We start from the raw sequence: 24580 nt of genomic DNA on the forward strand, positions 1-24580 counted from the left end.
CATTATAAAATAAATCTGTGAAAGCCAGACTGCCAAGAGTCTTGAATATTATCATGAAAAGAATGAACTAGAGATCCATTTAGCAATAAGGAACCACCACTGACTGTTCCGGTCCAGGGCAATGAAAAAAGAATTTCTGTCTAAAATTTAAGGAATTTATAAGAATAATTTGATGAAGATCTGAAAAAATATGGCTGCTATTTATACTATATATTTAAAAGCTTTATTCACTCATTAACAAATATTTATTGAATGCCTACTATTGTGGTTTATGAATTAAATAAGGATCAAAAACTATTTATATTAAGTAAATTTTGTAATATTCCCAATTTATTTAAACATCAAGTGCTCAGATAGTAGATCCAAGGGCAACATGGCATCCCTTTTAAGTCAAGTTTAACCAAATCACACACGACTCACTACTGCTAATCAAATACATCTTTGGCTGTACTTTAACTAGAAATGTATACAAATTCAATTTTAACTCTTTTCTTGGTGCTAAATGTGTTCACCCAAGGTTTTTCAAAACATACATATCTTCTAAAATTATTTTAGAAAAAACTTACACTGTAGTCACTATATGGAGTACCAACGACTATTTTTCAAACTTTAGACATAGCAGTCAAAACTGAAATTTTCCTGCTATGAAGAATTAACTATGATCAGGCACTTCCCTGGTGGCTCAGATGGTAAAGAATCTGCCTGCAATGCAGGAGACCCAGGGTTCCATCCCTGGGTTGGGAAGATCTGCTGGAGAAGGAAATGGCTACCCACTCCAGTATTCTTGCCTGGAGAAATCCATAAATAGAGGATACAGTCCATGGGATCCCAAAGAGTCAGACATGACTCAGTGACTACCACTTTCACTTTGGGTAGTTTTTAAAATTTCAAATAAATTTCCTGACCCTGGGATCAGCTGTTTTCCAGTTGGTTAATAACCACTGTAATATTAATATGAAAGATCAAAGCAGCATTAAGGCTTCACAGTACATTCAGTGGAAATGGCATAAGAATATCCTAGAGACTGGAGTGCCAAGTAGAAAGAAAGGTACTTTGGAACCGAACAGTTCTGGCCTGCATCTTGTCCTTGCTACATACTAGCTGTGGCAAGTCATTTAACCTCTGAACTTAGCTATCCTCATGTATAGAATGGATAGAATAAAAAAATAGAATAATTAGGTATCCTCAATATTCTGCCTTAAGGAATTTCTGTGAGAAGGAAAATGTAGCATTTAGCCCTATATCCAGCAATATAGTAGGCACTCAATAAATTGTGGTGAGCATTATTATTATTAATAGTAATATCACCCTCATTCTTTAAAACTCTTGATTACCAGAAACAGGGGCAAGTCCTCCATATATGCCAGCTCTTACCTGTTAGCTTCTCGGCCAGCATGTTGAGCTGATCTGAGTTCAGGCCACGACCAACGTATGATGAAAACTGCCAGCTCATCACTTCCAGGAGTTGACTCAAAGTGGCAGATGGAGGATTATTAAAGAAAACCAAGTTCTGAAACAGTTGTATTGATGATTGTATGTATTAATCACACTGAATACATTGCAGCTCAATATATAGGATTCCTGATTAAACTCTTCAGGTTAACCTAAGTTAACAATACAGGTCTATTGTCTCATCTCTGTTGTGCTTTTAAATTAAGACTGATTTTGTCTTTTCCTAAAGAGTTCCTGGTTCTTTGAGTCTAATGTAATATATGGTTCTATCTTATCCCTAAAGGAATCATTGGGCAGCTCTTTAACTTTCCCTGGACTATAGACTATCAATCAACTCATACAAGTACTTAACACTGTCCAACAAATCATTAAACAGATACTCTCTTCTGAAATAATATTAATCTTTTAAAAAATATTTATTTTTGGCTGTGCTGGGTCTTCATTGCAGCACGTGAGCTCTTAGTTGCTGCAAGTAGGCTTTCTCTATTTGTGGTGAACGGGGGCTACTCTCTAGTCGTGGCACACAGGCTTCAGTAGTTGTGGTGCACAGGCTCAGCTGCCTCAAAGCATATGGGATCTTAGTTCCCAGACCAGGGATCAATCCTATGTCCCCTGCATTGGCAGGTGGATTCTTAACCATTGGACCACTGGACCAGGGAGGTCCCCTGAAATAATGTTAATCTTAAACAAAACCTGTATCATGATATTTAATTGGTTTATCATGGGTTAGTACAAGTTATACCTTGACCAGACAAAGCATCCCAAAGTACAAAAATAGTTAAGTCCCAGGCTAAGGAAGGGAATCCTATAATATGAACTCATAATTAACTTGGGACTCCTGTTTTAGGATGGTCTTTTCTAATATTGTTCTAGACAAGAGGATCTTTTGTATGATCAACTGCAAAAGATCAACTCTTTATAACAGCAACTGGGTCAACAATGGCAGAACAGAAGACTTCACCTCAGATTACTGGAAAGGAGAAGGTGAGAAAGCCAAGAAAGATATTTTAAGGAAGAAGGTGGGTGAGGAATTAAGAAATCCTTTGCAATATGGGGAGAAGGTCTTTGGCAAACATGACCAAGCTGGGCAGCAAGAAAAGGAACCAATTCAAGAGACTTCAGAAGGTGGGAATAAACGAAGACATGGCATTCTGTAAGGAGAGAGAGGAGAGGGAAGAGTAGAGGGAAAGAATTTCCTTGAACATGAAGATCATATCTGGACAGATGACCAAAATGCATAGAACATAATTAAGATCTAGGAGATTAGGTTTTGAACCGGAATAGTTCAGAGAAGCCAGAGTTAGCTGTTATGCTGAACTCTGTAAGCTGGCTGTACATTTACGTGTTAGGAGCTGTATATGAAATACATCTCCAGGTTCCTCATCTAAAACTAGAGCAGAATCTGAGATGCTAAAGCAGACATCTTTGGTGGCTTTCTCCTAGAAGAAGGACGCTGAAGAAAGCTAAGGGCGGTGGCACTGCACTCTGAGGCTAGTCCATCTTCTTCCTATATCCTGGAATTGGATGAAACATTCTAAACGTGTAGTTTCTAATGGAGAATGACATTAAATCTCAGAAGTGTTGACTGTTATTGACTTTACAGACCAGGTAACTTTTCGGAAATATTCTAGAAATAACTTTGGGTGAAATATCAATAACCTCAGATATGCAGATGACACCACCCTTATGGCAGAAAGCAAAGAAGAACTAAAGCACCTCTTGATGAAAGTGAAAGAGGAGAGTGAAAAAATTGGCTTAAAACTCAACATTCAGAAAACGATTTAAAATCATGGCATCTGGTCCCATCACTTCATGGCAAATAGATGGGGAAACAATGGAAACAGTGTCAGACTTTATTTTTTGGGGCTCCAAAATCACTGCAAATGAAAAGACACTTGCTCCTTGGAAGAAAAGCTATGACCAACCTAGACAACATATTAAAAAGCAGAGACATTACTTTGCCAACAAAGATCCATCTAGTCAAAGCTAAGGTTTTTCCAGTAGTCGTGAAAAGATGTGAGAGTTCAACCATAAAGAAAGCTGAGCACCAAAGAATCGATACTTTTGAACTATAATGTTGGAGAAGACTCTTGAGAATCTTTTGGACTGCAAGGAGATCCAACCAGTCCATCCTAAAGGAAATCAGTCCTGAATATTCATTAGAAGGACTGATGCTGAAGCTGAAACTCCAATACTTTGGCCACCTGATGCGAAGAACTGACTCACTGGAAAAGATCCTGATGCTGGGAAAGATTGAAGGCAGGAGGAGAAGGGGACGACAGAGGATGAGATAGTTGAAAGGCATCACCAACTCAATGGACATGCATTAGTTTGAGTAAGCTCCGGGAGTTGGTGATAGACAGGGAAGCCTGGCGTACTGCGGTCCACAGGGTTGGGAAGAGTCAGACATGACTGAGTGACTGAACTGAACTTTTCTAGTGAGTTCTGTTCTTCTCACTGCAGGCAGAGAGGAAGCAAGGCACAGGACACTCTGCACCTTCCTCTCTGCAGTTAATCTGACTCAGATGCAGGGCACCAGAGGATGAGAAGTTACAAGGCTGAGGCATTTTCTATGCTGTGTTTTTTTTTAAGCACATTAGACAAAAGGGAGGGAATGCTTGGAGCTGACTCATTATGACTATTCCTACTTCTGGGATGTAAGGTAGAAAAATTCTTCCCTTTGGAAGGCACATTTGCTTTGCATCAAGAAGAAATAGTTATTTACATCTGATCTATTTTTGCTAGACCTTGGTGGTTTCCAGAACAACACACTGGGGTTTTGTTAAGAGAGAATGGAGGGAAATCCTGACTCATCTTTTTTGCCACACCCTTCCTTGATGGTCTTAATAGAAGCTCCTTTAAGAAGTGCTTCTACTCTCTACTTCCTTTGAAACTTGAGACCAATTTTTCATCCATATCTTAAATAACCACCAGATGGCATTAGAAGCCAATTTGAGCCTAGAATGGATTTAAATCTATAATCAACTTGAAAATCTGTAGTGTTGTTAGATGAGATTGGTGAAAATGCTAGTCAATTTCAATTCAAATTCAAATTCAAATAAGTATTTGAAACCAATTCTCGACCTTTGTGGAAGAGCCAATGTGGAGAGGGTGTGGCCAGAAGTAGTTGAGGAGGTAAACATAGCAGTCAGACCTCAAATTTTGGAGAAGGGATTCTCCAGAGTCCAGTAAACAGAGCAACTGGATGGCCCTAGAACCCTCTGTGATGCACAGAGTTGGGAACTGACCAGACCTCAGAAATAAAGAACATCTGTCTGTCACTTCGGCTAGCCAGAACTCTCTCATGGTCCAAGTACATCAGAACATGTTATTTTAAATATGACACAAGGGAGGAATCATACAAATGAATATATGGGAGTTTTGAAATAAACAACCCACAAAGATATGTCAAAATTTATACACACAGATATACACATACCTTTTGGGGCACATGGGTTTTGTCGACCATAAAACAAACCAAATGGAATTAAAGGGGGAGAAACAAGAATAGGGTCTCTACCTGGGAATCGTTGGTTGACACATTGTACCAAATGATGGACGCCCAAGCATTAGGTAACTGACTGACGTTGGAAATCATCACCACAGGTAATGAGCAGGTCTGTTTTTTTTTTTTAAAAAAAGGCACAGTTATTATAGGTAGTAGCATCTTACATTGATTTTATACTTGGATCTTTCCCCTAAAGGGCCATCTCAAGTCAACCCCACTCCTCCAATCCTGGTGTCTACACTGCTTTGGTACTAAAATGATTCATGAAGGCACTGGAACCATCTGAGCATACATGAGTCAAAGTACAGGGAGGAAAGAAGCAATAAAAATAGGGATCCTTTCAGAGTGCTTGGTCAGTCGGTTCCAATATCTTCCCTGATATTATGTAGATATTTTTACTTTCTTGTATCATGTTCTGCCTAAAATGTAACTAACTAGAGCTTGTATTGACTTAGCAACTTTCTTCTTAATAAGTTACATCAAATAATCTAATTTAAAATTTATCTCTGGAATGCATTAATATGTTCAAATTATGATCTAACATCTCATTAATGTCAGTATCAGATATGGGGGTTTTAACTGTAGAAGAGGGAGAAGTAAGTGACTTTGGAATACAGAACATTATGGGAGATAGAGCTGCTGCCTCTACTGTCATAGCACTCAACTTAGTACTGTTGGTGCTGTTTTCAACCTTAGGGAACAAACAGGCTTCACAGACTCATCTGGGAAACTAGTCAACTTACATTAGTCCCTTCGCATTAACAGAAGTTATATTGCTTGTAGACAGTGAAATGCCCACTTGAGGAACTTAACAGTTCATGGAAGCAGACATTTAGGGAAAAGGGATGAAGGAATCTCTGGAAAATTTTATAAATATGTTCACATTCATTAAGATAAAAGAGTGAAGGCAGAATGCTAAAATAATATATTCTACCAATAGGACCATATTCAGGTGTATGAAATTGTGTTTATTCATTCACGCACTCATTCATTCATTTATTCAACAAATGTTGAGCATCTGTTATATGTCAGGCTCTGTGCTGGGCACTGGTAATGGAAGGATAAAGGTGTGATATCCTGCCTTCAGGGAGCTCATTGTTAATTATGTTCAATTTAATTCCCCATTTCTTGATTCCTTCTTTGAGTTCAATGGTGACTGTTGTCAGAGGATCAAAACAATGTGCTATTAATGTTCCTATCATTGGTCTTTGCTCATCACACTATAAATACCTTTCTTCTGAGGCAATTTTATGTACAAATTGAAATTTTGAAATCATACATGACATGGTTCAAGTATATTTATTTCTTTTTAAGCTTTCCACTAAGTATCCGTGACTCTGGGAATCCCAGAAAACAAACAAATATACAGTCTCAGCAACAAATTATTCAATATGTATTGAATTATAATGACTGAGATTTTATCATTTATATATATATATAATTTAAAAATTATTTTTTGCCCATACCACATAGCTTGTGAGATCTTAGCTCTTTGACCAGGAAACAAACCTGGGTCCTTGGCAATGAGAGTGTGGAGTCCTAACCACTGGACAACCAAGGAATTCCCTTATCATTTATATTTAATCAGAATAATATATGCTGACTAATGAGTGAATATTTGACATATTGATTTCCTAAATTACAACAAAAATAATGAATAAGGAATGTACTAAAACCTAGAAAATATTGAGTTTTCATCTTCAAATACCAATTTCTGAAAATGTTATTAGTAAATACTAAACATTCCTTGAAACACCTACCTCCAAATCTATGGTCAGTCCATAGAGGCAGATCTGTGTCTCAAATGTTATGGAATGAAGCTCCTCAGTCACCATGTGACAGCCCTAAGGGGGAAAGAAATAAAGTGTTATCTTACAAATGCATATGCATGTGTGCTAAGTCGCTTCAGTCGTGACTCTCTGCCACTCTATGGACTGTAGCCCGCCAGGCTCCTCTGTCCATAGGATTCTCCAGGCAAGAATACTGGAGTGGGTCACCATGCCCTCCTCCAGGGTATCTTCCCAATGCAGGGATTGAACCTGTGTCTCTTATGTCTCCTGCATTGACAGGTAGGTTCTTTACCACTAGGGCCAACTGGGAAGCCTTCTACAAATGTGTATAGTTGTTACCTATTATTAGACGTGCTTTTATAAAAGCTAACAAATTCTTAAAGTATAAAGTATAAAATAACCTCAAACATCTGTTATGGAACATTCCTTATTTTAAAAAGTTAAAGGACATACAGAGTTTGAGAACTCTTCCTTTCCACAAACAGAATGATATTGTCTCCAAAACAATGAATTTTCTAGCGTCAACAATTCTAGCATATTTTCATGAGTTGAAATCCAGATAAGTTGCTCTTTATTTTTACTTTTGGAAATTTGTCCTTTTGACTTATCAGCTATTAACAAAAGAAAGCCAGATGTGTGTAGCTATAACAAAAACAAGTCAGTATCATAATGGATTTTTTAAAAGCAATATCAAACACGGTTAAACATGGTTAAGTGGGAAAAATATGTACTTTCCTCAGCTTCTTCCAGAAACTTCAATAAAAGTAACAACTGGGGTTTTGTTTACTTTCCAATAAAATAAAACTGCAACCTAGGTCTGGGAGTGAAATCTAGGGGAGTGTGGAGCAAGGGTGGCAGTTAGGGTCTGTGTGTTTCAGAACCAGGGGTGGAAGCATTGAGCCCCCAGAAGCTGGAGAGTGAGGGCTGAACAGGACAGGTAGTTACTAGCCTCAGCCTAGGCAATGAGGTTCCCAACTTCCCTGACCCTGGTGGGGTTTTGGTTAGTTAATACATCCAGTGCTTACATTACTATGATTATATAAAAAATGTTAACAGCTGAACCATATAACAGTATGATTACATTTCCATTCTTATATTATTTTTAGTTTTCCCTGGACTTATTAGTTGCCTCAGACTTTTTATTTAATCAATTTGTTTTATCTACCTGTTACTATTGTAACCCCAAACACTGAATATATTAAATAAACTAAATGCTATACAATAATATTGTAAAAATGGGTGAAATTCATATGTATGAAGAGCTGGTATTTAAGAGCCATAGCTTAATTTAAAATAGATAACCATCAAGGACCTACTGTACACAACAGGGAACTCTGCTCAATATTACATAACAACCTAAACAGGAAAAGAATTTGAAAAAGAATAGATATATGTATATGTATAACTGAATCATTTTGCTGTACATCTGAAACTAACGCAACACTCAGGGATTGAATCCAGGTCCCCTGTATTGCAGGCAGATGCTTCTACCATCTGAGCCATCAGGGAAGCCCCTAATCAATTATACTGCAGTGTAGAATAAAAAGTTTTTAAAAAAGAGAGCCACAGCTTAATCTTTTTCTAGGAATAATTCAGAAGTATATAAACAAAAATATCAAGAAATATCAGTATGTTCTTAACATAATATTTAGAGCTCAAAAAGTGATCACCTCTGAGGAGTGGGTTTGGAGTGGGAAGGAGTGGAACAGAAATTGCTGTTTTTCCCAGGATGAAATCTGACAGAAACTTGCTGTATGCCCAGAACCAGCGGTACTGCCATCATCTAAGAGCTTGTTAGAAAAACAGCCTCTCTGGCCTCTTTCCAGGCCTACTGAACCAGATTCTGCATTTTAACAAGAACCCCAGGTGGAATTTATGAGGCAATTATTCTCAATGTGATGTATCCACATTGTGTTTAGTCTCAAAAGGGATGTAGAAAAATTGGAGATGATATAGAAAGCTTAAACGATTTAAAAAATAAGTCCTGTGGGAACATATGAGCAGAAGTGGAATTATCTAGATTAGAAAAGTCAGGGTGGGGTTGTGGGTGGCTGAGTCAGCTCTGAAAGGGAGCTCTTGCTACTGAATATAGTTAATAACAAGCTGGAGTCCTTTTGTGTTAAATTAAAAAAAAAAAGTTCTAATATGATGATATGAATGACAACTACATGAGGAAGATTTTATTGATAATGCTGTTGCTGCTGCTGCTAAGTCACTTCAGTTGTGTGCAATCCCATAGACAGCAGCCCACCAGGCTCCCCTGTCCCTGGGATTCTCCAGGCAAGGACACTGGAGTGGGTTGCCATTTCCTTCTCCAATGCAAGAAAGTGAAAAGTGAAAGTGAAGTCGCTCAGTCGTGTCTGACTCTTAGCGACCCCATGGACTGCAGCCTACCAGGAGGAATGTTAAAATAGAATTTGTTACTGAGAAGGAAATAGAAAATTAAAAACTCCTCTTTCCCTTGGGCCAGAGCATTGTGGTACCTTCCAGTGCCTGGAGGTGGTTAGATTGACTCAGTGAGACTGCTTCTTACGGATTAGTAGAAAGTTATGTTATTGAAAATTCTTTTGAAAATTCTCTTAGACCACCCCTAAAATTATTCCCAACACACCAAACAACCAGCCCCCTCCCCCAATTTACTTATTATGTAGAACTAAATTGTTCTTCCTTTGATTGACCATGAGATGAAATGGTCATGTTTAGGCACCAAGTTGAAGAAAAACCACATTTTTTTTTTTTTAAACAACAGAAAATCTCACTGCCCTCTGGGAGAAGGTATTTACACTATGCAAAGTGAGACAACAGAAGAATCCACAAGCCCATGTTCACTAACGGTGCCACTCACATTCTCACTGAGTTCAGTGGCGGAAAGGATACAAGCCTGTGTTTGTAGATTTGAACAGAACATTTGAGAGGCCTGAGGCAAGCGCACAGAGGGAGACCACATACCATATGTCTAAATATTTAGCCTTTATAAATCAAGTTAACAAACATTAAAATATGGGCTAGCCTCCTGCCTCAACAGCTAAGCTTTCACATGACCTAACTGGCCAGGTTTTAACTCCTCAAAGTCCTGCTGAAATATGCTGTCCTGGGGAGAGCATGACCTGGGACCACTTCCCATCCTTCTTTCTTCTACCTCTGTGAGGGGCTGACCTGATGAGTGTGGCCCTGAGGCCTCTCCTCATGCCTGGAAATGTTTGCACTGATGGTTTCATCAGTGCTTGAGAGATCAGACCTGGGGAAAAGGCCTGAACAGCCCTGAAAGTGGGCTTGAGGTCTTCTGGGCTGGGAATCCTGAAGCCCTGGGCTCTGGTGAGCACATGGCCTTGACTACCCAGACATCTCTCTCTGTAGGGAGGGCTACAATGGGAGGACTGCCAAAGGGAGCCTTTGGATTTCTTATCCCTCCTTCATTCTAGTCTCTGTAGTTTAATTTGTTTAATTAAATGTGTGTGTATGTGTGTGTATAATAACAATTCATCATCAATATAATTCCCTCACACCTTTGGGTTATGGCACTTGTGTGCTCACTGGTCCAAAGGGCAAGAGTCCCTCAAAGTGTGAGAAATCAGGGCTCTACAGAGCAGTGACACACAGGGTTGTCCATTAACTTTGGAAGAAGACGCTGTACTTTAAATATTACTTTGTTGAACTGTAATGTGGATGGTGAGAGGTTTACATACAGATTCAAACTAATTTCCAGTGTTTGCTTTAAACTTCTGATGCAACCGTGAGGTACATTTAGAATAAAATCCAACAAAGAAGCTGACATCAGCTTCAACATGTGTATCAACAATATACAGGACTGGAGGAGAGCAGCTCTGACAGAAGACAGTGTCATTAACTTTCCAAGCTTGCACGGCCACCAGTCATAGTCTTTATTATTTTATCAGTGCAGTCCAAGCTAGAGACACTATTCAATCTCACATTCCCAGGGTCCATTCCTTACAGACTGTGAAAATATCATAGACAAGATGGACCATTAATGTTTGTATTAAAAGCTATTTCAACCATCTGAGATGATAATAGATTTAAAATATCCATATTTACGATATTTATATTAATGACATTGATGATATAACTGGATTGAATGTATTGCACTTTTAAAGAAAAGCACCCACTGGATAATCTGCTAAGAAACTGAAAAACTGGCTAAACAACCTGACCAGGGCTCCACCTAGGAAAATATATGGAACCTAATGAAAGGCAGGTATAGATGTCACAATATTCTTTTTGTTACCTCTGTGCATGCATGCTAAGTTACTTCAGTCACGTCCAACTCTTTGCGACCCTATGGACTGTAGCCAGCCAAGCTCCTCTGTCCATAGGATTCTCCAGGCAAGAATACTGGAGTGAGTTGCCATGGCCTTTTCCAGGGGATCTTCCTGACTCAGGGATTGAACCCATGTCTCTTATGTCTCCTGCATTGGCAGGCAGGTTCTTTACCACTGCACCACCTGGGAAGTCCCCAATAGAGTAGGACATTGTTGTTTATATTGCTCATCTCTTAACAAGCCATAATCTATGATAATGTTGCACATGGAAAACTATGTGGAATAGAAAACAACTGCAATAATCCATTCACTTAATGAGTATTTGCTGAGTCCCTATCATGTGTTAGGCCCTGGCCTAGATCCAGGGAAACAATAATAAGAGGGGAAACAATGGTACAGTCATATGAGAGAGAGACCTTAATCACAGAATCATAGGAAATAAATGTAAAGCAACAACTAATTCTCAATCCATAAAATAAAGGGACTATACTGAAGATATTGCCAAAAAAAACCTATGTTTCTAGTGTTATTTGTGCACCAATATTTGTCTTTAAAAAGCATTGCAACTACTTAAATTAGTTCAGAAGGCAATCAACTTCCTGTGAAAATGCTTGAGCCAGTTGGAGTGTGAGTGGTGGATCTGTGTTTGAGAACACTGAACCTTGAAAGAACATCTGTTTGGCTATTTTGTTAAATGAAACTCAAGTCAGCCAGGCTTTACTAATAGCTTCTTTGTGCTTCATGACTTTCCACCACATAAACAAAATTACCTAACACCTCAGTCTGTGGCTAAAACTGTCATTTATCAGTTAAAGCCTACTGACAGAACAAACTCAAGAGACTGCAATTTCAGCCTCCCTGTTCAAACAGTTTCTGCCATTTCAACAATCACTCTCAAGCCAGATCTTAGGACCTCCAGGAAAGCCTGCTTCCTTGGAGTGTTTATTTTATAGAGATAGACTGAAGTTTTCACCAAGTTTGGCAACTTGCTAGATGATGGAATCTTATCTTCAGCATGATTATTCCAAGGAAAGAACAAAGGTGGGAGAAAGAAGCAGTAATTGCAAACCTTGAATTTGTGACAGCATGTCAACAGATTCCTCATTCCAAAGCAAATCCTTTAAATTAAATGCATTTTGAAAAATGACCCGATTCTCTGCTGCACTTCTGAAGATTATAGAATCTTTGTCAAAGGAGCTTCAGAGATTGTGTAGTCTAATGGTTCTAAAATCTTTTTTTAACCCTGGAACATGTTCTTAGAAGTAAATTTCCTACCTGGGCCCCTATCTGTAAAATACTTAAAATAGGACTGATTGATTGAAATAGGGGTGGGAAGTCCAGAGCTCCACAGTTCACCAAACCAAAACCAAAGAGGGGACTCCACTGGTCTTCCTAGCCATCTAGGGACAGCATGTGTCTAGTGCAACTTCCTTCTTTCACCCTGTGCTCCTGCCAGGACCCCCTGCACCTCCCGACAGGTCACTTCTTCCCAGATGATCTCAGAGTCAGATGCCAGAGGGCGCTGAAGTTCTAAAGAGGTTTGGATTGGCAGTCTTGAGGAAACTGTCATGGTATGTTCTCAATCATTTAATGAGTATTCAATCTAACCTCTCTAAAGTAGGAGAAGAGGACCAGGTTGGGGAAGTTGTAAGGCAGCAGGCATTGGGAGTAGACATGCAAGCCTATAAAAGGGGTGTATATACATAGTGGTCTGAGGTTTCATGGACCTGGAGCCAGAAGAGGAACATGCTCAGTGGCCCTTAAAGGGAATGTTTCCAGCAGAGCACCTGGCAGAGAAGGGATGTTAGGGATTCATAGTTTATCCTAAACCAGGAACCACCTTTAGAGTCATTTCCGCACCTGTTACAGAGGGGGCAGCCTGGTGGCTGATCAAGAAGCCCATGGCAGACAGCTGCACAGTGCATTGCAGTTGACTCTCACACGCTTCATCCTGTTTGGTCCTCACAACAACCCTATGAAGTGCAGGTGAACATGAAACCATTTTATAGTTAAGGAAATTGGGAGTCAGTGAGGTAAAGTGGCTGGTGCAAGGTCAGCTGCCTGTAAGAGGCAGGGCCATCAGCAGTGCTGGTTCCACTACTGTACCAAAGTGCACAGGAGATACAGGAGCAGCGAGAGTTTTCTTGGGAAGCATGATTTTTAAATTCTTCTAAACTTTGTAAGGATTCTGGTGCGAGGTAGCTACATGATTTCTGAGCAGGTGGGTAAAGTGAGGAAAACAGTAGCTTAAACAGAGGAAAGAATGAGATGCTCCCCACAAACCTGCAGAGATCTTATAGGAATCCCAGCAAATTGGGGGTGTGTGTGTGTGTGTGTGTGTGTGTGATGAGATAAAGGGGTCAAAGTAGAGTGACAACCATCATGGCCTCTGTGTGTGTGTGTGTGTGTGTGTGTGTGTGATGAGATAAAGAGGTCAAATCAGAGTGACATCATAGTCTGTGTGTGTGTGTGTGTGTGTGTGTGTGTGAATAAAGAGATCAAAGCAGAGTGACAACCATCATGGCCTCTATATATGTGTGTGTGTGATAAGAGGTCAAAGTGGAGTGTCAACCATCATGGCCTCTGTGCATGTGTGTAGGTGTGTGTGGGCGGGTGGGTAGGTGTGATGAGCTAAAGAGGTCAAAGCGAATGTCAACCATCACAGCCTCTCCCAGGGAAGGTGTGCCCCACCAGAGGCAGGGTGGCACAGTGGCCAAAAGCATGGACCCAGGAGCCAGATTGCTGAGGTTTGAATCTAAGCCCGAGTGCTCAGTGCCTCAGTTTCCCTGGCCAAAATAAGTATGACACTAATGGTCTCTACTTCCTGGCACAGTTGAGAGAGTTACATCAGTCAATGCCAGCAAAGCTATTAGACAGTGCGATACAGAGTAAATGCCACACAAGGATTTGTAAAATTAGTCCTTATCAGGCTATGAACTCCTGCTGCAGGTACATAGATAAGCGATAAGCAACAGCTACTGTTTGAAATTTGAAAATGAGGTTATAACATCCTGGCTTCCCGTTCTCCCTAAATTTTGGTTACTGCAATTCCTGGCCCCATGACTTTGTGAATCCCACTTAATCACCAGATCCTCCCCCACTCTTTCCTGACTTTCCTTTTGTCACCCCTAAGTTTGGCCAAGCTCCTGATTCCCATCTCATCTTTCTGAATCCACTGCATATATTGTGTGACTTTTCAGTGGTTCCTATAGCACATAAAACAGCATTCAAGTCTATGGTTTGTTTTGAATGTACCGAGGAGTCATATTAAAATTCTGTCAACAGGGGGAGCTCAAAGAACAGCTTAAAATAAAATTATCCAGTTCCGGCAAACTTGGGGGGGGAAAAAAATCATTCTGCTATAACTGCATGATTTTGTTATTAATCAGAAAATGAGAGGAAATAAATTCAAAATGAGATAAATAGGCAGTGTTAATGAGACATTGTTTTTCTATAGTGGAAGCTGATTTACTTAGATCTCTGTCTCTAGAGAAATTCAAGTAGATTCTGATTTTACATTCACAAAGATGACAAAGTACTGAAGAATTCAACTATTTAATTTATTCCCACTTGATTTGTTTTCCTTAAGAAGAGTTTAGAAGCATTGTGCTTAGTCTATTCAGACTTAGGAAATACTATTCAGAGAGGTGACTGCATGAAATGCTGTTTGCAACTGGTGAAAATTCCAAGGAGATTTGCGAAACAGACTTTTATTTATAATATGCTAATGTTTTAATTAGGAAGTTTGGAAAACCTTTATGGATTTCTATAAGGTGGGAAGAATAACCCCTATTTGTTTGGTTTACTAGAATATTCTTAAACTCAAAAGCTTTGTTCCTATTGTATCTGGGCTGAGAAACCTGTTTGACAGTCTGCTGTAAGCCAAGGTTGTACCTTGGGAAGAAAGCTTAGCTCATCCTTGGTGGAGCAGTGATATCTGGCAAAAGAACTTTAAGACATGGGTAAGATAATGAAGAATTCTTGGAAGGGAAAAATGTAGAGCATGAAAACTGTTGCGATGGATCTTTGTGGTTTTGTGGGGTGGGCTAGATTGACTAATTGAATGCTGGATTTATAAAGTGTATTTTCTTCCAAATAATTTGAAGAAATTTCTCATAGAGCTGTAACACTAAAGCCAGGAGATTTAATCCATACCAATCACACCACAATAAGCCTCGTTGCTTTCTAACTGCATCATGTAAGTGGTCTTACACATGCAGTTTCTCTGCACATGGAGCATTGGGCATTATGACTCCGATCTCTTAGAGGAAAAAAAATGCAATATTTCTCTATTAGATCATTTGCCAAGGGTCATATTTTCAGTTACTGTAACTGAAACTGTAAACATATTTACAGTTTCAGTAACTGTAAACATATTTACAGTTACTGGACTCAAGCCCAGGCTTTCTAATTCCAAATACGTAGGGCATAGAGAAATGCCCTAGTATCTGCCAAGTCACTTCAGTCGTGTCCGACTCTATGCTACCCCATAGACAGCAGCCTACCGGGCTCCCCCGTTCCGGGGATTCTCCAGGCAAGAACACTGGAGTGGGTTGCCATTTCCTTCTCCAATGCATGAATGTGAAAAATGAAAGTGAAGTCGCTCATGCCCCACTCTTAGCGACCACATGGACTGCAGCCTACCAGGCTCCTCTGTCCATGGGATTTTCCAGGCAAGAGTACTGGAGTGGGTTGCCATTGCCCTAGTATCTAGGTCAACTAAATAGATGATTCCCAAAGCCACTTCCAATTCAGGATTTGGCAACTCTATTATTTACTGATAAACTCGAACACCTGGGCTGCATCAGTTTGTTCTTTTAATCGATTCATCCACTGAAGTGCCAACCTTAGATATACGAGTAAAGTAATTGATACCATCAAGTAATAGAACTGTTTTTCACTTGTGATTTTCACATACTGGGTCATGATGTTCAAAGACTTACCTCTTACCTGTGGAAAATGAGTGACATTATGATATTCTAAAATAATGAACTGACTAAAGAAATTACAGCAATACAATGCAACCACTTTAAATCATGTCCTCCAAGAGTAAGTTTATGGAAAACTGTTCACTTCACATTGCTATGTGATGAAAAGCAGGTTATGAAAAATTGTGTGTATATATACATTTAAAGTAATGTATACATATAAAGTCTACAATGATGTGAACCAGAACATTAATAGTTGTTTTCTTAGGAGGATGTTATATGCAATTTCTATGCTCTTTTTTTTAAAACAAAATTTCTTATACAGTTGGCAATTATCAAGTTTTACATTTGTAATTAGAGAAACATGAATTTGATTTTATATAAAAATATAAAGGGCAGTTTAAGAGCTTTTGCCTTTTCATACTGTTCATGAGCTTTGTAAAAATAAGACATTATAAGATTATTTCCTAGAAAAATTCCTTCGGAGAAAACATTTCCTACCTCATTTCCTTTGTTTCCAGCACTAGACTTCATTTCCTTTGGCTGCTGTGGAAGAGGAAACAACAGTGTTTGGATGGAGAAGCATTATCTGCTAAATACCAAGTTGGTTGTACCTATTATAGCAGTTTTCTCAGTCAGAATTTTGACTTCTAGAACAGTAAGCCAGATGTCTTCTAACACACTGAAACCTAACATAGCTGCCCAGATTCAACAGAAAGAGTTTTCTGTTTCATCTCATGGGATGCCACTTCAGGAAGTTTCATTGAGATAAGGGAGCAAGCCGGTATAAGACTGTTTTTCAGCCACATTTTGAAAGAGGAAATATTGCGATGTTTTAGAATATATTCAGCACTCCTCTGTACCTGGAAAGTATCATCTGAGCTAAGCCATGATGATTCTCAATGCCTATGAAATCACGTCTAACACACAGGCCTGGGGAAATAGACACAGGCCAGTATGCACATGGCGTGGTAAGCTACTAAATGCCATGAGAGGAGAAGACACAAAATGTTCATTACATAGACTAGTCAGTGGGAAAATAGGATGGAAAAATAATTAATGTGTACAATCTGATCCACTTAAAAAAAGAATATATACGTATATATATTATATAGTGAAAGTGTTAGTTGCTCAGTCGTGTCCGATTCTTTGTGACTCCATGGACTGTGGCCCGCCAGGCTCTTCTGTCCTTGGAATTCTCCAGGCAAGAATACTGGAGTGGGTAGCCATTCCTTTCTCCAGAGGATCTTCCCGACCCAGGGATCAAACCCAGGTCTCCTGCACTGCAGGCAGATTCTTTACTGTCTGAGCCACCAGGGGAGCTCTCTATATATGTATACACACACATATACATATATATATATATGAATGAAAATGTAAAAATAAGGATGTCAATAGTGTTATGTCAAGGTGTTGGGATCATATAGGTGGTTTTTAATTTTTAAAATTTTGCTTTGCTGATTTTCCATATTTACTTTGGTATTAAAAAGTGATGAAAGGTATTATATACTACTACTACTACTAAGTCGCTTCAGTCATGTCCGACTCTGTGCCACCCCATAGACGGCAGCCCACCAGGCTCCCCCGTCCCTGGGATTGTCCAGGCAAGAACACTGGAGTGGGTTGCCATTTCCCTCTCCAATGTATGAATGTGAAAAGTGAAAGTGAAGTCGCTCAGTTGTATCCAACTGTTAGAGACCCCATGGACTGCAGCCTACCAGGCTCCTCCATCCATGGGATTTTCCAGGCAAAAGTACTGGAGTGGGGTGCCATTGCCTTCTCCGAAGGTATTATATAAAAGGTAATATATGTGAAAATGCTTTGCAACTAGAAAAGCATCATGCAAACTAAAGTTTTGTTATTTTATATTTTATCCTTCTTGGAATACAGACTCGACCACTTTTTGGTATGTTTCTTGTCCTTCCTTTTTCAAATGACTCTTTTGGGAGACAGGTATCTCTAAATTAAAAGCCTTTTATGGCTTCACTTATTAGCAAACATTGGCCATTATTAAAGTTTCTTGAGTATAGGAATTGAATTGAAGCAAAAAGAGTGCTAGTTATAAGAATGTATATGTATGATCACTCATCATTACATTTAATTGATTTAGCAGTCTCATACAGAGGGATTCAAGGATTCACACGAAAACAAAATAAAAATTGAACACCAGTATAAATTTTTGTATGCAGCTATCTTTCTGTTAACATAAATTTTATCTTTTAGAAAGTAAACCTTTTGAGGCTGCTTCACTGGTGTCCCAACATTCAGGTGAGGTACCTTCTCAATGCTAATAAGCCAGGTGGGTAACATGTTTTTGGCTAGACAGCAATAGGGTATTTGGGAATCTAAGAACTATGCAAAGAATTAGAAAGGAAGCAGGAAGAGAAGTCTAGGTTAAGAGGAGGTGGTAAAAACAAGAAGTAACAGGATGAGGCTGGGTCAGAAGCTTTCTAGAAATGCCAAGGCCAACTGTGTGCATCTCACACCTAAAACCATCCTATTTCCCCAAGCTAATCCTCCTAAAATGACAGAGATTTTAGCCAGACCTGCCATTGTATGCTAAGTCACTTCAGTCATGTCCGACTCTGTGTGACCCCATAGACAGCAGCCCGCCAGTCTCCCCCATCCCTGGGATTCTCCAGGCAAGAACACTGGAGTGGGTTGCCATTTCCTTCTCCAATGCATGAAAGTGAAAGTGAAGTCACTCAGTCGTGTCCGACCCTCAGCGACCCCATGGACTGCAGCCCACCAGGCTCCTCCGTCCATGGGATTTTCCAGGCAGGAGTACTGGTTATTGGGTATCAATTGGGGAGATTTTAAAAATGAAGCCAGGAATGCTTATCTACTTTAAGACATATTATCTCTGTCATCATGACCAAAATATTTTGACATATATTTGTTTGACATTTATTTAATTAAGTCATATATTTAGGTACAACATCACCATTGTTAGGAAATCAGACCTTCTGAGTTAAGGTTCAATTTTTTTTTTTTACCACTTTTAATTCTTCAAAGATGGCATGTTTTATTTTTCAATACGATCCTTAATTCACATAAGAAACACTAAAGAACAAAACACATTAAATTATAAGCTCTATTAGTTTAGATGTGTCTGATTTGGAGGGGTGGGGGGAACTTGGGTCATTTCACTGCTTAACTCACCAAATGTCGAAATTCTACAGAGAGACTCCCGTTGGAAGATTCTTCAATGGACATGGCTTTGACATGAGTTCCACAAAGTACGAATCTTCGATTGCTAGAGAGGAAATCTTAGCTATTTACAATGGTCTCAGGTAAAAATGTATTTATGGGAACAACAAAAAAATTCTAAAGTAAATGTCTTACCTTAGAGTTGAAGCATTCCTGTAAAACCAAGAAGATTCTTTAAAATGAGTTATTTAAGAGATCTAAAAAAAGACTTTTCTATGCTACTTTAGAGGATGAGGATAATATATAAAATTTCATTTCATGTCTTTATAGTAAAATTTATAAAGTCAGTCTTCATCTGAGTTCTGTTAAATGTTTGAACTTTAAAGTCAAATATTGAAGTACATTGATATATAATGTTAGAGAAGTAAATTTAAAAGTTAAAAATTATTCTATAAAATAAGGACAATTCTTCTTAAAAAGTCTTACTATTTCATGTTTCAAAATGAAATTAGAAACTTACTTGTCAATTGATGCTTTCACCTTTACCTGATAATTTAGTTCTGGTAATTTTATTAGCAGTCTGGAAAAAATACATAAAGAATTAAAGATAAAAATTTTCATGGCTAAAAGCCTTTCTATATTTAAAGATTTAAATATATTTATGCCAAATATATATAAATCAAGCTCACATTATTTCGAGTCTTATGTTAGTGTGTTTTAAAAATGTCAATTCCTCTTTACTTTGCCGTTTTACTAATATTGACATCACCCACTTAATAAAACACATATTTGGAAAGTATGTCCATATTGCTTTAGTTGATGTATGTTGGATAATGCATTGGCTAGATCAGAAAAATAGCTATATATTTTGGCTAATGCCTAAATTTGGGTTAGACATATAAATAAAAGAAAAAACTTTTGTAAATCTATTTATGTGGATTCATTTAATTCTCATATTATAAAAAAATTGTAAGCTTAGTAAAACTAAATGTTTTGATAACTGTTTTATGGTAAAATACTGAGAAAGACTAGGACACTGATAGAATATGGAAAATTCCACTTCAAATGCATTTGCAGACTTTAAAGATATTACATGTAAGTGACAGCAAAAATTTTATAACTGAAAAAGACCTAACTTCACACAAATAAATGATTAAAGGTCAAAATAACAATTCCTTGAATTCCTTCAGATGTCTCCTTAGCTTTCCCCCAATTTTCTAAGCTATACCTTCTGACATAACCTCTCTGCAGGTTCAGTTCAGTTTCAGAGGTATTCATTCAGTCATTCACTCACTCATTCATTTACGTATACACTCATCCCAAACATTGTTTATTCACTCAGCTGCATTGAGCTTCTTATATAAACCCAGCACAGCCCCAGGCAGTGAGAAACTGGCATAATGAAGATTAAGGAAGGAGCAGAGTAGACATGGAGATAAATCAAAGGAAGAAGTCCAGCTAAACAGATGAAATTTAAAGAATGGTGATAAACAACTGATTGACATTAGAGAAATATAATCGTAGATAACAAACAACCCAAACAAAACAAAAAGAATGTATCAAGATTTCTTAAAAATCCTGCCAGAATTGGTTTTGGGGTTTGGGATATGATAATATAAAAAAGACTCTTGATGAAAGTGAAAATGGAGAGTGAAAAAGTTGGCTTAAAGCTCAACATTCAGAAAACGAAGATCATAGCACCTGGTCCCAAATAGATGGGGAAACAGTGTCAGACTAATTTATTTTTCTGGGCTCCAAAATCACTGCAGATGGTGACTGCAGCCATGAAATTAAAAGATGCTTATTCCTTGGAAGGAAAGTTATGACCAACCTAGATAGCATATTGAAAAGCAGAGATATTACTTTGCCAACAAAGGTCTGTCTAGTCAAGGCTATGGTTTTTCCAATGGTCATGTATGGATGGGAGAGTTGGACTTTGAAGAAGGCTGAGTGCCGAAGAATTGATGCTTCTCAACTGTGGTGTTGGAGAAGACTCTTGAGAGTCCCTTGGACTGCAAGGAGATCCAACCAGTCCATTCTGAAGGAGATCAGCCCTGGGATTTCTTTGGAAGGACTGATGCTAAAGCTGAAACTCCAGTACTTTGGCCACGTCATGAGAAGAGTTGACTCATTGGAAAAGACTCTGATGCTGGGAGGGATTGGGGGCAGGAGGAGAAGGGGACGACAGAGGATGAGATGGCTGGATGGCATCACGGACTCAATGGACGTGAGTCTGAGTAAACTCCAGGAGTTGGTGATGGACAGGGAGGCCTGGCGTGCTGCAATTCATGGGGTCACAAAGAGTCGGACACGACTGAGCGACTGAACTGACTGAACTGAATATAGCTGCTGGTAGTGAGGAAGTCATATGAAGTAAGATGAAATGATTTCCCTTTTTGCCTTCCTCTCTATCCTGTATCAGGATCTGGCTCACTGTTAAGTGCTGATGACAAAAGGGAGTCCCGTGTCACCTCTTTCCTTTGAAATAGGACGATGGAATGTTTTGGTAGAGTGGGGTTTTAGGAAAAAATCTTAAATACCAAGTAAAGGATCAGCTGTCAAGACAGTGAGGGAATTGGGCACAGAAAAGAAGAATGGGGACTGAACAGTTAGATGGAAGAGGAGGGCAGAATACCCTTGCCAGGGACTAATGGTCTATGCCTCTGGCAGTCAGTTTGAACAACATGCCAGGTGATGCCCATTCAAGGACCTCTTCCACTCAGAGTTCTTTGTTGAGCAATCTCTACTCATCTTCCCTTTTGCCCCAGAGAACATCTTGGACTGAATATATCATATATGGGTGTCTCAAGGGAAAGCAGGATATATGTACCACCCTTCTATCCTATTTCCCTTTAGTGTTACAATTTTCTGGGTTGTATAAAGATGTGGGGATGAGAAAGGAATACATTTGAAAATTAGAAAATTTTAAAAAGGAACCTGGTTTCTGCCTTTTATTTTTGTTTCTTAGTGTTGTGGTGCAAATTCACACAAAGGAAATGATTCAGAATTTCAAGTAGGGTTTCCGAAATGCAAATGAAAGACAAATACCTTCCTTTAAAAAATGAAGTTCCTAGGTGATGGGTGTCAACTAAACTTATTGTAATCATCATTACGCCGTTTATGCACATCAAGTCTTTATGCTTAAACTTACACAGTGTTGTATGTCAATATGTCTCGATAAAATGAAACTGAACTAAAAATGGAGTTTTAATAGCGATCTGTGACCCAGGATGCTATCATGGGATCTTAACTACCATCTACCATGGCATCACAACCTCTTGTACTGGTCTGGAATTTCAGCTTTCCAGAGATGACCTAGTGATTAGGAATTTAAAGCTTTGGGACTTGGAGATTGAGGCATGATGAAAATCTTTGAAAGTCTGAAGTCAAACTCATTATTTTAAAAATGTCATTAGGAAAACTGTATGTGTTAGTTTGCTCATGAAAATGAAAAGAATCACATACATAGATAAAGCAGCAACAACATAATCATTTCTCTTTAAATCAAGTACATAATAAGGATGTGCTGAAAATCATGGTGTTGAGAGTTTTCATGGAAAATTCAATAAGGTAGCTTCTGGGTGATCACAGGTAAAGAATACCCCTGGATAGGATATTCAAACCTTCTACAATCTGTCCCAATCTGTCTTCTCAATTCTCTCTTTCCCTGCTCCCCATGCTTATAGAACAGTGACTCCTTATTTTAGAAAGTCCTTATGTCTAACAGTTTCACTCTCACACCCCTGCTCTTCCCTCAAGGTCCTTCCTCACAGTGACCACAAGCATCCTCTAGGCTCCCCAGTCTTCTCTCAAGCCAATCTTCTGAGCAATTAATCCCATGTCATCCGAAATTGTCATTTCATACTTTTATGCTAATAACTCTCATGCCCTCATCTTCATTGTTCCACTCTTTATAAGTAGGGCTCTCACCTTAATATTTCTGTGGGTATTTAATTTACCATAGCTGGGCATGCAGGTGTCACTCAATAAAGAATAGTTGCATGAAAGCCACATTGAAAGAAATGAGCCTTAATTACAGTGGCCGTAGCACCATAAATATGAAACAATAGAATACATTCTGCCTACCTTAGCTTTACAGTAAACTGAATGAGAGTCTTAAGTACCATCGGTCTCTGAGGGTGGGTTGGCATGCATGGCTGTCGTTCAACCACAAATGAGCTGGGGTCAAAGGAAATAAAGCGTGTCATTTGAAAACACTGAAGACATTGACAGGCTGAAAACCACAGAGTAACAGGATGCTGTCCTCTTATAAAATCCAAATTTTCTACACTTATAAGACATTCAAACTCCCGTTAGGCTCAAATCTTTCCAAGACTTCACATAAATAATTACCAAGAGATGGGAAATGCCTAAAGATTTCCCTAAATAACAACAGTAAATAATTTTTAATTATTACATTTAGGTCAAGAATAAAAGCCCCAGTCTCTTTTTATCATAATAAACATCAAGTAGAAAGTTAATTTCATGCCATTTTTGACCTAGATATCAGGATTTCTGGTACACAGTAATATTTTTTTTCTTTAGATGAGCTTATAAACATAAACATATTCTCCACCCTTCATTTCTTGAATATGTATTGATACTTGAGTAGAAATCCTTGAAATCTTTTTTTCTAAAATATGAAAAATGAACTTTGGGTGGGCAACATGGTGACTCACGAAAAACTGGGTTAGGTGGTGGAAGAAGTGTTGATGAATAAACAGTGATGAGTAAAAAAATGTTTCTGGAACTCTCTGGAGCTTTATTCACTGCACCCTAAAGCTCACTGTTTAACACTTCTCTCCCATTCCTTCACCTGAGCACCAAAACCAAACCAGGGTGTCCTCCCAACTACACAGAACTGAAGCTGCCAGGAGGCATCTAAATGGATAACACTTGACTTACTCTTTTTTTTAAGCTGAAGTATAGTTGATGTACAATTTGTTTAAGTTGTGGGTGTAGATCAAAGTGTTGACTTACTTCTTAAAAAGGTTGTAGATCAAGAAGGTGACTCTTTCTAGCAGATGTGCTCTTTGCAATGGGATAGGATCTCCTTCGTACGTCATTTTCGAAGATTGCTCCTCTAATTTCTCCAACTGCCTTCTGAGTTGGAACAGACTTTCTGCCAACAGTGTAAAGCTATTGAACAGTCAATGAAAAATGCAGATAGTTTTTTTCTTCTAAACTGCACCATTTTAACTATTTAGCAAGTATTACTAAATAATTATTAAATTAATTAGTCATTTAATTCCATTAGATTAGTGACTTGTTTTTTACATTTATTTTCCTAACTCAGTTTTTCTCTAAAATGTTTGATAGATGTTACCTGTTTTCAATGATTTAAAATTTTTACCTTCAGTTTTAGACAAGAAATCATTTAGAAAATTTTGTGAATGTCTGGATTCAAATTCCTTTGTTTTTAAAGTATTTTTATGTATTTGGCTTCACTGGGTCTTAGTTGTGGCACACAGGGTC

General features: G+C 38.5%; 1 protein-coding gene across 7 annotated transcripts in view; it reads right to left on the reverse strand.

Annotated features, from left to right (window-relative positions):
• STAT4 (signal transducer and activator of transcription 4) overlaps nucleotides 1–24580 on the reverse strand; it is a 136455-nt gene that overhangs the window by 9401 nt on the left and 102474 nt on the right. For 6 of the 7 annotated variants that reach the window (XM_025277672.3, XM_025277680.3, XM_025277696.3 and 3 more), the window contains 9 exons: nucleotides 24086–24244; nucleotides 23192–23284; nucleotides 19626–19685; nucleotides 19301–19318; nucleotides 19118–19211; nucleotides 16457–16501; nucleotides 6721–6804; nucleotides 4973–5071; nucleotides 1375–1510 (listed from right to left, as the gene is read on the reverse strand). In XM_025277672.3, the coding sequence (XP_025133457.1) occupies nucleotides 1375–1510; nucleotides 4973–5071; nucleotides 6721–6804; nucleotides 16457–16501; nucleotides 19118–19211; nucleotides 19301–19318; nucleotides 19626–19685; nucleotides 23192–23284; nucleotides 24086–24244 (788 nt within the window). The remainder of the gene's footprint in view (nucleotides 1–1374; nucleotides 1511–4972; nucleotides 5072–6720; nucleotides 6805–16456; nucleotides 16502–19117; nucleotides 19212–19300; nucleotides 19319–19625; nucleotides 19686–23191; nucleotides 23285–24085; nucleotides 24245–24580) is intronic. The other variant, XM_044936612.2, reaches the window with a different exon arrangement.

This window comes from Bubalus bubalis, chromosome 2 (assembly GCF_019923935.1).
Source record: "Bubalus bubalis isolate 160015118507 breed Murrah chromosome 2, NDDB_SH_1, whole genome shotgun sequence".
NCBI classification, from domain to species: Eukaryota; Metazoa; Chordata; class Mammalia; order Artiodactyla; family Bovidae; genus Bubalus; species Bubalus bubalis.